Consider the following 13,703-nt stretch of genomic DNA (forward strand, 5'->3'; position numbering starts at 1 on the left):
CTGCATGTACACGGATACGAACATGTACTATACTATGTATGTTTATACATAAATAAAAGTCTTTGAATAGTTATGGTGTAAAGTGATACCTAGCAAAGGTGATTATCTCCCCAGATGTTAACAAAAATGTCTTTTTTGCTTTCTTTTTATCTGTTACACTGTAAAAAGCATAGTCCACTACTGTAGCCAGTAGACAGCATAAGTAGAGCATAATCATTGTAGGAGAAAACTAAGAATTAATGATCAGTGATCAGTGTGATAGCTTGGAATGCCCTGTTAATAAATAATAATGGTTTAGTAATAAAAATAACTAATAAAATATATGAATAAGAGCATGATTTACTTTCTACCATTTTTCTTCTGTATTTTTAACTAGGGTCTCACTATGTCCCCGTGTGTCCTAAAACTCCGGACTCTTCTTGCTCAGCCTGTGTAGTACTGTGACTATAGACTTCAGTCACCTCTCACAGCTTTCTAGTTTTCAATTATACCTAACCTTTCTTCTTCAGGCCTGGCAACACACTGTTACATGTATGTAATAGTTAGTATATCAGATTCATTTCTCTCACGGTTGATTCATTTAGCCCATACCTGTTTGACATAAGGAAGCCTTATTTTGGTCAATATTTAGAAGTAAATAAAAACAAGTGTAATATTACCAGTAGCTTGTAATAGCTAAAAGAGGATAGGCACTAAATAAAGAACCAGTGATTATGAGGTGCGTTCACCCTTCCGGCTTCTAACTTGATACCTGACATTTGGAAGTGACACTTGGATTCCTTTGACGAACTGTGAAAAGCTAGCAATGGCACTTTCAACCTCTGCTCTCTGCTGGCACTTGCTCCTGTTTCACTTTCTACCTTGGGGGTTAGTCTCTCCTTCGCCTTCCAGCCTATTTCTCTAGCTCACTACCACCGCCAAGGTGATGTGATTTTAGAAGGCCAGTTTAGCAGCCTGTGAATAGAAAGACACATCTCTAAACCACACTGCAAGAAACTAAGTTCTTATGGGTAGAGTCAGTGAGGGAAAACAAGTTTCGGAGACATGTACTCAGGAAGAGATGGAGTACGAGGGAAGAAAAAATGACACGTGGACACCATGGACATAAAGGACAATGCACTTTCTGTCCCTTCTAATGAATGCAACCAACTTCTTTAGGCATAACTCTTCATAAATGCTACATATAATTAAATTTGGTAAAAAAAATAAGACTTAAAACCACAACAGCCCCAACAAATGGGTAAACCTACTGTGGCATAAATGAGTATTTTAATGATTAAAATGTTCTTGGACAGAAAAAATTCACCAAGATACAGCAGCAACATGCTATAGAGAAACAGGTAATATTTTTAATGACACACAGATGTTAAAAAGTATTTTTGAAAAGTGATTGCATATAATAACTTTAATCTTTTGTGAAAGCAGGGGTATAAAAGTAAAATTGAAATAAAACTACAACATTTAGTTGGCCATGGTGGTATGCACCTATGATCTCAGCACTTTGGAAGTATAGGCAGGATGAGCAGGAATGCAGGGTAGTCTCAGGCTACATACAGTTAGAGGACGACCTGGGCTATATGAAACCATCTCACAAAAATAAATACAAAAAAATTAGGTTAATGGAATCTATGCTACACTGTTTATAATTTAAATGTACAGAATGTTATTTATGCATCCATAAGCTTGTATTAGAGTATAGGTATATTTACATCTGGCTATAGGATTTGAGTAAATTTCTGGGTACACACACATACTCTCACTAAAAGTTTAATAATCCAATCTCTCCCTGATGCTACTCTGCTAAATCCTGTTTGAAATATTGCCTGTAGGTAAAATTAGCTATTTATAAAACCCAATGAAGTTGTTTAAGAAATTTGAAATTTGGGGTAAATTTTGTTACAGCCATGGATTTTTATAAGGCTCACCATTTTACAGAAAACAAGAAGAGATATTTGTATAACCATGAGAAAACTGTAGATCCCTTGTAGTATGAAAGATGTTTAAGCTATTAAAGCTAGATTCGAATAGCCTCTAAATTTCACTAAAGTCAGACACAATAGTAACAATTACCATCCGTAGCCCACCTAACTTATGGTATTTTCATTACTAAAGACTTGGAGGAATTTTTTTGGTATTACATAACAGTGTAAATTGTGTAATATTTTGATTGAAGTCATTGGCATGTTGTTCAACACATCCTCAGGTAACACTCAGTCACTGACATAGCTCCAGGCCAGAATCCCCTGGGGGTATTGTGCACCTAAATTGCCCAGAGGAACCCAGAAAACATTAATTCTAAGTAGATCCACCAATTAGATGTCATCACCAAAACAATTCACTTGGTTAGAAGCATGCTACCAAGAACACCATGAGGCCTTTGCAGCCTGGCTCTCCTAATATCTCCTCCTCCTCTCTCTTAGCCTCTTCTCTCTTCTCACTGCTCTCCACTTAGAATCATCAGCACAAAGAATGCCCACAATTAGTCTACCTTCTTCATCTTTCTTTTTAACATCTTAAATAAATAATATAAATCCAAGAGTTGATTAATTAAACTTGTGCAAGTTTTGTGCATGGGCTTCAATCACTGGAAGTGTATTTAAGGTCACTTACACGAAGAGGATACACACATGAAGGATGCTATGTCTTTGACCTCAGAGTGTCACCACATCCCAGTTCACCCTCAGGAAATAGTCATGGGTTTTTCCACATTTTCGTGGAAATGTAGTTACTCAAAGGAAATTAATAAGTCTGTATTTTTCGTCATGGGATTTGTTTATATTATGTAATAAGATGTAATCTTGACCTTTGTTCTTGAACCTTCTCTGTATGTTCAATTCAGTATTTTTCCAGGAACTTTTCTTATAACCACTTTAAAATAATGCTGACATTTTGTAATACCTGGTTGTTTATAAATAAATATCTTTAGTTCCCTAAACTCTGTCATTAGTTAATTTTGAGGGCTTATCTTCTCACCTTGGCTTTCCTATATTTCTAACTGAACAGCTAAGTTTTATCCTTAAAGAGAAAATTGAAAAAGGAAAAGAAAGGAAAGAGGGGCAAGTGAGGGCTGGGCAGAATTCATCAAAGGCAAGGAAAGCTAAGCTAAGCTAAGGCAGTTTCCCGAGAACTAGCTTTCCCATTGTGGTGAATGACGAGAAAGAATGCTGAATGGTTCTAGTGGGTCTAACCACTGAACCATCTTCTTGGGTTGTAAAACATTGACAAACTCTGTTCATTTCTGACTTAAGGAGACTCGGGGGTGATCTAGAACAGTTCAATGCCTTTCCAGACTGCAGCAACCCTGTAGTCTCTGTGTGCTCCTGGCTCCTCCTGTGCTCCTCACTCCTCCTCTGTCCATCCTCTGTTTCTTCTAACATTCCATTTTCTCTTATTCAGAACCTAACTGTACACTTTGAAACACAGCAGAAAATCTTAACATGACATCACGCATCACCCATAGTGGCACTGCAGTTGCCATATATCCCTTTGTGTCCCTTATCCAGATATGGAGAACAAAACCAAGGTGAGCCATGTCCACCAGTGTGCTGTTGCTTCTAGAGTTATCTAAAATTTCACTGTTCCATTTTTAATTAGTTCATTTCTTAGATGGGAATTGAACATATTTGTTTAATGATGCAAAAATGTGCTGCATTCTTATGCTGCATTTGTTTAACTCTGTAAAGCTATGTTACATTGCCTGCTTAAAACACCTTGATTGGTCTAGGAAAGAACTGAATGGCCAATAGCTAGAAGGGAGAGAGAAATAGGCAAGACAGCCTGGCAGACAGAATAAATGGGAGAAGAGTGGGAAGAGGAAGAACTGAGAAAATGGGAAGAGGAGAGGAGGACACCAATGGCCATGAACCCAGCCACACAACCATCCATGAAATAGGAAGGAAAAAATGTATATAGAGTAAAAAAAGATAAAATCCCAGAGGCAAAGACAGGATACTTTTAGAAAAACTGGATAGAAACAAGCCAAGCTAAGGCCAGGCATTCATAAGTAAGAATAAGTCTCCATGTATTTATTTGGAGGCTGGGTGGTGGGCCCCCCAAAAGAGAAAAAACAAACAAACAAGCTACAACCTAGAGTTGGGGAGTCATAAAATACAGACAGAGGTCAGTTGTTGGGAATAAAGAAAAATGGTTCTTTAAGCCTGGAAACACACTGCTGCTGCTGCTATTTGTGTGTGTGTGTGTGTGTGTGTGTGTGTGTGTGTGTGTGTGTGTGTGTGTGTGTCTGTGTGTCTGTGTGTCTGTGTCTGTGTGTCTACAGAACTACACTCAGGCATTAGAAAGCAATACTGTACATGTACAACACAGGCAACAGGCAGAGGACTACCTCGAGAATCAAAGCATGCCATTCATAGAAACATCTACATTTTACTCTTATATTGCTAAAAAATGTTCAGATATAAATTCCTTCCTCACTATAAACTCGTTCCATTGTTTTTCTGCTATTGCTAATGTTTTCTTGTGTTTTATTAGAAAGTAGCCAACAAGTTCACATCATACACATCAGTCTAATGCAGCTGAAAGTACACCTTAACAACACTCATTGTCTGTGATACATCCATGTTTTCTGCTCAATTCTGCTTTAGTCTATTTCTCATGTGCTACTGAGAAGCCAGCCCAATGGTCTCATGGACCTCTGATATACCAGGCCTATAGTCATCTAATATCCTGTCACTTGTGATGTGACAAGTCAGCACCAGGATCAAGTCACCCCACACATCACACAAATTCATATTCATGTGAAGAGACTCCCATGAGGAAAACGCAGAGAAGCATCACACTTCAAAATGATCCCTGACTCTACACACAGCAGATAGAAAACATATTTTGTTTCCTATGGATTAGAAGCGGGATGCAATATATATAAGATTTAATAAAATATTTTGCATCTGACTTTTCATCCACCTGTGTCTCATAGTTTTCCTTATTCTTGACTCCATCAAAATCATTAATGAACCTCATTGAAGCCTACAGAAGCATCTCCACAGAACCGTCATTTGCCAGCACAATTTCCGGACCACTGATCCACCATCACTAATTACCATCACTTCTAACAATTACATTTCCGTTGTTTCCCTTTCTTTACAAAGGTTATTCCATCCCTTTCTGCTTTATGAAGTTTTGGAGAAAAGAGGTCTTTTGCAGAATTTGCCAGAGTTGCTGAAATCCGCAGAAATGCCCATCACTCTTCCTGCTCTACAGACATGCATCGTGTTCTCTCCCATTTGATCTCTACCCCGTGGATGCTTCCATCAATCACCTATTTATGGTCTGGTATGCTGAGCAAGGAAGAGCACTTTCCGCAGAGTTTTCTCCTGTTCAACACTTTTCTCAACACGTTAGACTGCCCTCTAAAATGTAAGTTAAATGCAGATGAGGTTCAGAGGGGATCCTACTAATCTTGGGAGTATTTTAGCTCTGCTCTGGGATTCTGCTACTTATTCATGGGCATAAGTCAAAATAACATCAGCTGTGGCACAGCCCTCCCCATCTCAAATTCATCCCCCACTAAACCTGAAGCCTAAGCTACAGTCCCAGGGGTCTCAGCTCTTGCTCTCAAATCAAACGTGAGTCAGACCTTGAGCCCCTATACCTCATTTTGTCCCATTTTCCACTCGTTGCAGAATTTCAAACTGCTGGAAGAGTGAAGAATAAGCACTCCATCTTGTCATAGTGTTTAGCACCACATTTTGATTTTTTTTAACTTTCTGAAAACGTTCTTGGAGGTTGGAATTCTACTACCTTTAGGACCTCTCACTTTTTCCTTGTAAAAACACTAGCTGTCCTATACCACTGCTTAAAAACCTTCTCACCACTTCACAAAACTCTACTGGAGAGTGGGGAGACAACTACAAAATAACCAAACAACAACAAAAAACGTCACCTAGTTGTGGTCACTTGACTTTTCAATCTCAAAACCATTTTTACCTGTCTCACATGCATACTAATGCCAGCCTGTATCTTCTACTTATATTAATGTTTACTAACATATACATTTCAGTTTTTCAACACTAAATGTGTTCTCTATCTGATACTTAAAGGGAGCATTTAGCCCTTTCCTTGCATTGATTCTCTTTAACTAATTGACATCTTGAACAACTCCTCAGTGAAGCTGTGTAATCTTAATCACTGTTCATTTAATAATAAGTTGCTTGAGACTGAGAGCATTTTTACAGCTTCTCCATGTGACAAAATGACCCCAATATTATTTTTGAACTAAAAAAAAGAAAAGCCAGTAAACTAGTATTAACATTCCCCTGAATATAATTTATATGATTATACATAAAAATACAGTGATTGTGACTTGTTTTAAAAAGTAACTGTTTTACCATTAGTAAAAAAAAAATTCATTTGAACAGTTGAGATAAATACTCAAAAAAGAATGGAGAGGGAAGGCAGTGAACTTGAATTTCTACCTATTTATGTATTATTAAGCTCCTAAAAGAAGCCAAGACAGACTGTTAAGTTTCACAGAGGTAAAAAAATCCCTTATATTGCTTTAGAGTCAAAGTTAACAAGCCTGCAGACCCTTCCAAGCCTTGCAGAGATGAGTCCTCAACAATATAAAATGGCCGTTGCATCTGAAGCATGATGTAACACAACTCAACAGAAAACAGAAATCATGATGCTGAATAGAGGGTTTCCAGATACCCCGCAGAATAATTCAGTTTCTAGACAGGTGTCTCTGCAAGTGATGGAACAAGATATGACTTGGATAAAAACACCCCTGCATCCCTCCACAGGTACCTTGAGAGTCCAAAAACACCAGAGCAATGCCAAATAAGGAAATGCAGGCATAAACCCTGAAGCAGAACTGAAGGAACAATATTATGCACACACATACCCACAGTACTAACAGGTTATACAAAATATATCCTTGAAAGGAGGTTTTTATAAAAACTACTTTCCAGATTGCTCTGTTCCTCCATCCAACTCATGTAATATGTAATATGTTCATCAATGACTAAAAACACAGAATCAATCACTACTCTACACAAAGTATTTTGAGCTCATTTCTGATTTCATAAATCAACCTATTAATTGGAGAAAATTATATTTAAACACATCTCAACTCCAACATATTACGTTATCTACATATTTCTGTATTATTATATCACAAATTTCTTAGTATTTTGTATAATGCAAGAAATTGAGACATACCCTGCTACCCTGCTTTGAGTAATGTACTGAATAGGGCACCATCTTATTAAAGTTTTCCAATGAAAAATTAAAGTGAATTGCTTTCTGGTAAAGGTGAGTTTTATATTCGGATCATCTGATCAATTCTAATTGATTAATAGATTTTAAGAGGACCCACAACTTTTAAAAAATACATTTGGGCCTATTCCTGGGAAATATTAAAATAGTTAAGTGTTTAACTTCATACCAAAAATGAACATGCCAACACAATTTCAAGGCTCATAGCAAAAACTCCTATTTCCAGTTTTCAGTGGCAAATAATGCTCCACTTTGAGACATTATGGCAGACATCTCTATCCTTTCTGCAAGTTTTTAAAAAATTCAGTCTTACAGATCACTTTGCTGAACCATTCCACAAGGATCTGTAAGTCTGGCTGTGTGAAACTCTCCATTCCACCCAAAAGAAAAACAGACTGGCCCACAGAAGGGTAATACAGTAATGAAGCCATTAAAACTTCAAGTCCCTTTACAGCCTCCTCACTAAATAAACACCCCTTTCTTCACCAAATAGCTTTATGCGATCAAAGGGAAGCCTAAAGTTCAATGTCAAATTTTTTTCTCATTGGTTTTCCAAATGTTTGCTTATGTTTTGCTTGAGGATGTCTAAGTTTCAAAAAAATATTTTCTATATAGTATAGCCTATAACTGCTTTTTCCCCATTTTATTTCACTGCTTCTAATTATGACTTAAAAGACTGCTTGGATTTTTCCATGTTTATGGACCAGGGTATTGGTTTCATTTATGAAGCATTATCCTATTTTCAAAAGCTACTACATTTTTGATTGACAGATGAAGTTGCATGAATTTACTACATACAACATGAGCTCTGTTGTACACAAACCATAAAAAACAACCTGAACTCCTATGAACTGAAACTAGCGATGGGCTGAGAAGTTCACTGGTTAGTTCACTGTCTTCACAATCAAGGTGTGTTGTGGCTTTGATCAAAACTGAACTTTTATGGGGTCTTTTCCTTACCATTCATTGATTCTGGGTCTTCTCCATAGATTATACCATTGTTACATTCTAACATAACAAAAAATTGTCTTTTTATTTGGATTTTATTGAAATTTTCCCTTTTCCCTCCTATAGTCAATATACATTGCATTTTTGTATTAAAAATATTTCTTACTAGCATGTTTTAGTTCCAAAACTGAAAATTCATTTTGAAATTATTACATGAAGTGAAAAACTGGAAAATGTTTCAATTTAAAATAGGAGTGATTAACATTTTATCTGTGTATTTGTATTTTAAAAAAACACTAAACTTCAAAACTTTATGACGTGTTCAGTTATTTGCTGATTTCCCTGTTCTACATCTCTGAACTGAAGTTTAGATGTGGGATACAAATGAATTTCCTTAGCAGAGTGGTGTTATCATTCTTCACAAATTACAGCAGTGTTTTGTCCAGAATTTCATAACTGTCATTGGTTGAGACCCTGAGAACTTAAAAATTGCCTCTAGTATGTCTCCTCCCCTTCTAAAAAACACACTTTTAAATAAAGTTATCTAGTTTTACTTGATAATATCACAGTGTTTGTCATCAAGTCCCTTAGAATCTCAAGCTAGCTTCTAGAAACACTATTGTGGGCTTGTACACCAACACACACATTTTTTTTAATGAGAGAAAGAAAACACACAAACTATCCTTTCCCCTGATTTTCCAGTGTCTCCACCTCTTCTCTGTAAAGTGGCAGCAGGAAGAGCAGGAGTGGGGGCAGGGCAACCTCCCAGAGGCACAGCTTCACTAATGTAATTCCATAAATCAACTAATGGGAGAGAAACCAGATCTGTGTGGTCTCTAATGCTGTCCCACAGAGATCAATCATGTCACCTGAACAATGTTCAGGGACTAAGAGGCCTGGCTTGCCCATGGGACAGCTTTATCCCTTGAGTTACTTTAGATTGGGATTTTAAAAAGTTAAATCTTTTATCAGAAAAATAACTGTTGTATATACACAGTCTGAAGGATTACCTTTGCAAGATAAAGTATTAAGTTAATATAATATTCTCCTACATGGTCATATTTTAAATACATCTAGGAACTTAATATTAATTAAGGGCATACATTTTTAAAATAAATTTTGTCCCACAGGAGTATAACACATTTGTATCAATTGCTTTTAGCAATTAGTGGCTATTTGTTAATATAGTGATTGATGAATGAACAGTGACATAAAAATACACAGTACACAAAACATAGAACACTCACTATTTCATGGGTATTACCATACTGAATGCCAATGAGGAGTGGTTTTAAAAACAAAAATTGTTCTTAAAATGGGACTGAACAGGGATAGGTCCTGTTTAAAGGAAGGCTGGGAAAGGGGGACTTAAGAAAATGTGGGCTCAAATCTCAGCACATCCATGTGCCTCTTCTTAATCTTGTTTTACACAGCCTGAAAGCAACTCCACTATGCCTTCAGTGTCTAAGATAAGAACAGGTCAAAGGGAAGAGGGAGGGCAAATGGGTTTGGAGGACTAAGCAGGAATCGGTGCAGTATGCAGTATGTCTTAAGGGTCCCTAAGTTATAGCCACAAGTATTAATTAGCTACTAAATTTATGACTGAAATCCAAGTCCAGAACTTCAAACAAAAGTCCACCCACCCTCAGAAACATCTCCTGAGATGATAATGGATCAAATTAGAGACAGGAAATGAGCTCAGCAAGGGGATTTTTCCAACTTTGGTTCAGTCATTCATGCTCTGCCATTCCATACAGAAGTCTTGGAAGTGTCCTACAACTGTAGCTTGAGGTTGCATGTGGGTTTGAGGTAACTGCACTGTAATTACATTACACTATTCACGAGCTAGATAAACACTCAGACACTTAGAAAACTTTCCCCTTTCATTCTGCCAAGTATTCCATTAATGATCATGCCCTGGAAACACAGCCCATGCTCTGGTAGGAAAGAACCTGCAGTCAGGAAAATATCTGCAGAGGGCAATGGGCATTCTCTCTATCTACCCCCCCCCCACTTTCTGAGGGACCACACAATTTTTGTGCATGCTAATTTCCAAAAAATAATGATTCTATGTTTGGAAAAAATTAAAGTTTGTGGAAGACCATCTTGAGAGAGGAAATATATGAATCCTGTTTAGATGAACACACCAGAAACATTTCTGAAACTCAATTAGGAATCATAGGGAACTCCTCTGGAGTGCTTACTAACTAAACAAGCAAGAATTATTCAGTGTCCCTGTCTGCTACATTCCCTACAATGGCTTATAGTGTGGCACAGTGAGTGTAGCTAAAGCTAAGACCTAACAATACCAAAACTAGAGCATTACATATTACTGTTCAAAGACAAAACAGAAACCATAGAGTCCTATTCACTGGCATTTACAGGAAACCACAATGTAAGGTGAATTTTCATTTCCTATGATCTTCCAAACCTAAAGAAGTCATTATAAGTTAACCCCCAAAAGAGAGTTCCAAAGTTAGTTATTGTGCTCTGAGAAAATGTATGGACCTGTTCTGTAGCTGCTGCTATCTTTGCTTGACCAGAGTTGCCCAAAGGAAGAACACTGAAGTAATGTGGTAAAATTAAAGCTCCCAAGAAGATATGGTTTCTTTATAAAGAGAAATGCATGCACTGTTGTGATGGAACTGCAGTCCACGATGCTTCTGGCTTTGGGAATTCCAGTCCCTTAGCCTTGGCATGTACCCAACAAAGTGAAATGATCCATCTTCTTCATAGTCAAACCAGAAGCAAGATCTTTTAACTTTTTCCTTTATTTGTTGAAACTACAATTATCAATGTCTGAAAGAAAACATCCCTAGATCATGCTCCTAATTTTTAAAAGAATGTGTAAGTATTCCTCAGGACAGACTGTGACAGTCACTTAACCTGCACTGTAGTACACAGACCTTCCCAAATGCTAAACAGATAGCCCAGTCTCACATATGCACAAAGCAGCTAACCTTATTCACTCTATTTCCTCATAGACTATGATTGCCTGACCATATTTCCTTCTTAATATATCACAAAGTCAATATACTTATAACTTTGCATTTCTTCCATTTGTGTTTTGATTAGGATATCAAATAAAATGTTCATCAAGTTCATCCATCTTAATTTGGAATATAATTAAAAGTCTAAGTTTAGCAGTACTTTAGTGTCTAACGTCTATTTTAAGGACCTATAGGAAAAGTAAACTATCATTATATATGGTATCAAGCAAAACCTCTCTGTTTCGAATAATTTTGCAGTCATAAAATAGATACTTTTTCAGATAGAGAACCCCAGGGAAATGTAAGAAATAAAATGACAACAATAACAAAAAAGCAACACAGGTTTTTCAGGAACTACATAAAACATTTTAAAAACCAAGCCCTCATTAGCCACAATAGTAAATAACTACTACCTTACTCCAAGTCCCATTTCAAAGATGACTGTTGACTTTCAGCACTCTATAGGATCTCTGCTTCTCAAAAAAAAAATGTCAGGAAGGCAAAAAATAAAATAAACAAAGCGTTCTATCAGGCTAACGAGAAAATTATTGTAGGAGAGGATAAAAATCCTCCCTTGAGTCCAGGTATTTCAGCACGCACACACATATATGATATATGATATATAATAGATGGTCTATACACATATGTGTACATATACTGTAGGTTATGTGCCACATGTTTGTGTTATAACAGGGCCTCTACTAAGTCCTATATATACATATAATGGATGTGTTCAATATTTTGGGTAGAGCTATTTGTTTTGGATTTTCCTGAGAACACAGTTTAAACCATCATTGGAAAAATATTAACCATACTCAAATGTAAAACTTCGGATTCTTAGACCAATCGCTTTTTATCCAGAGATAAGAAAGGAGGGGCACCCTTCTAGGAGAAGGACTGTTCCAGGTGAGGTGCAGATGGGAGGGTGGTGTGTGTTGAGGCCATGCCCCCTGCAAACCACTTATGGCAGGATGTTGCAACCTGCAAGAAGCTTCAGAAAAGGGGGTGCTGCGTCTTGAAGCCAGACAAGAAACCCTGTGTGGGAGAGGAGAAGGGGGTGAGGAGGGAGGGGGCAAGACTGGGAAACAAGAAATCATCTCCTCTGACCTCTAGCGAAGTGCCAGGTTTTTTCTTTAGCTCTTCACATTTTCTAAATTTGCAGATCTGGTGTCCCGTTTTGCGGTTCCTGCAACTGCTGCAGACGCCACAGTTGATGAGCCTCTTGCAGGGCACGCAGACCCCACACCTTTTCCTCTTCTTCTTGGCCGGGTTGGCTCCGCCAGCTCCCCCCGAGGAGGACGAGGAGGAGGAGGAATGATTCTGCGGGCAGTCTGCCAGATTGGCAATTTGAAACGCACTGTCTGTGACGGCTGCTGAGGCTGCTGCGGGGGAGTGAAGGGCTGTCATGACGATGACCCCTGGAGGTAATGAGATGCCCCCTAAAGCCGGGATAGCGGAAAAAGTCCCCACCCGCTCGGGGAGATTCATTATCTCTGCTTCAGCAGCGCCGCATTTGAGCTTGTTCATGCATTCCCCCGCCAAAGGTCTGCAGTGTTCGGGGGATAAGGTGGAGAGGAAATTAGTATTTGCCATTTGCAACGACGGCTCTGGCGGGCAGCCAGCCTTCCCCAGCCGCTGGGAGTCGTTCCGGTGGTGCATGCTGGTCCTGCCGCCGCCGCCGCCGCCGCCACCGCCGCCGCCGCCGCCGCCGCCGCCGGCTGCAGGGAGGATCGCCGAGGAGGAGGCGGAGGAGGAGGCGGCGGCCGAGGAGGATTTCCTGCCGGCCCCGCCGCCCCCACCCCCGCCCCCGCCGCCCCCGCCGCCGCCCCCGCTGCCCCAGAGCATCGCGGTGGCGGCGGCGGTGGCCGCGTTGTCGCAGTTCCACGGGGACATGCCGATGCGCGCGGCGGCCGCGGCGGCGGCGGCGCTGCTGGGGAAGATGGGGGTGGTGATGCGCGCGATCTTGGCTGCCTGCGGGAAGGCGCCCCCGTTGGTCTTGTAGAAGGAGGTGGCAAACGAGCGGTAGCGCTCCATCTCCGAGTTGTAATCCACAAGGCTATTCAGGGCTCCCTCGGGCAGGTGGCTTTCCTTGGGCAAGCCCGGGGCCTCCGGGCTCGGCCCGGGCTCCACGCAGACATTGGTGTTCATGGTGCAGGGGGGGGGAAGAAGGGGTGCAGGGTGGAAGTGGGGACCGCCTGGTCCGACACCTGGGCGGGAAAGGGGGAGAGGTGGGGGGAAGGGAAGCGGGTGATGGTGGGGTCGGGGTACCGGCTGGGCCGGGCAGGAAAGGGGGATCCGGGTGGGGAGAGCAAGGTAAGGGCTGCTTTAGTCCTCTCTGGGGCGCATGTCCACAGACGGTGAATTCCCAGGCAGCGTCTTCCTTTGCATTATCCTCCAACTGTTACAACTAAAATAAAGAAAGTCATTCCAACGAGCTGCACGAGGAGAAAAATGAAAAATAAATAAACAGCCCCCCTCGCTAGCCCCACCGCAGACACCACAGAAAGCTCCCACGTTCTCCAGTCGGGTCGT

At 39.9% G+C, this 13,703-nt stretch overlaps 1 protein-coding gene and 1 long non-coding RNA gene across 5 annotated transcripts in view; one reads left to right on the forward strand and one right to left on the reverse strand.

Moving 5' to 3' along the window:
* Positions 1–13,703, reverse strand: part of Cxxc4 (CXXC finger protein 4) — a 29,925-nt gene that overhangs the window by 13,373 nt on the left and 2,849 nt on the right. For 2 of the 3 annotated variants that reach the window (XM_040751763.1, XM_040751762.1), the window contains one exon: positions 10,955–13,578. In XM_040751763.1, the coding sequence (XP_040607697.1) occupies positions 12,165–13,319 (1,155 nt within the window). In that variant the 5' untranslated portion in view covers positions 13,320–13,578 and the 3' untranslated portion in view covers positions 10,955–12,164. Of the gene's footprint in view, positions 1–10,954; positions 13,579–13,703 lie in introns of those variants that run through there. The other variant, XM_021233985.2, reaches the window with a different exon arrangement.
* Positions 12,462–13,703, forward strand: part of LOC110343064 — a 36,302-nt gene continuing 35,060 nt past the window's right edge. For both annotated transcript variants that reach the window (XR_005879308.1, XR_002385259.2), the window contains exon 1: positions 12,462–12,595. This is a non-coding gene — a long non-coding RNA (uncharacterized LOC110343064). The remainder of the gene's footprint in view (positions 12,596–13,703) is intronic.

The sequence above is a fragment of the Mesocricetus auratus genome, unplaced genomic scaffold, assembly GCF_017639785.1.
Source record: "Mesocricetus auratus isolate SY011 unplaced genomic scaffold, BCM_Maur_2.0 Super-Scaffold_100009, whole genome shotgun sequence".
Taxonomy (NCBI): domain Eukaryota; kingdom Metazoa; phylum Chordata; class Mammalia; order Rodentia; family Cricetidae; genus Mesocricetus; species Mesocricetus auratus.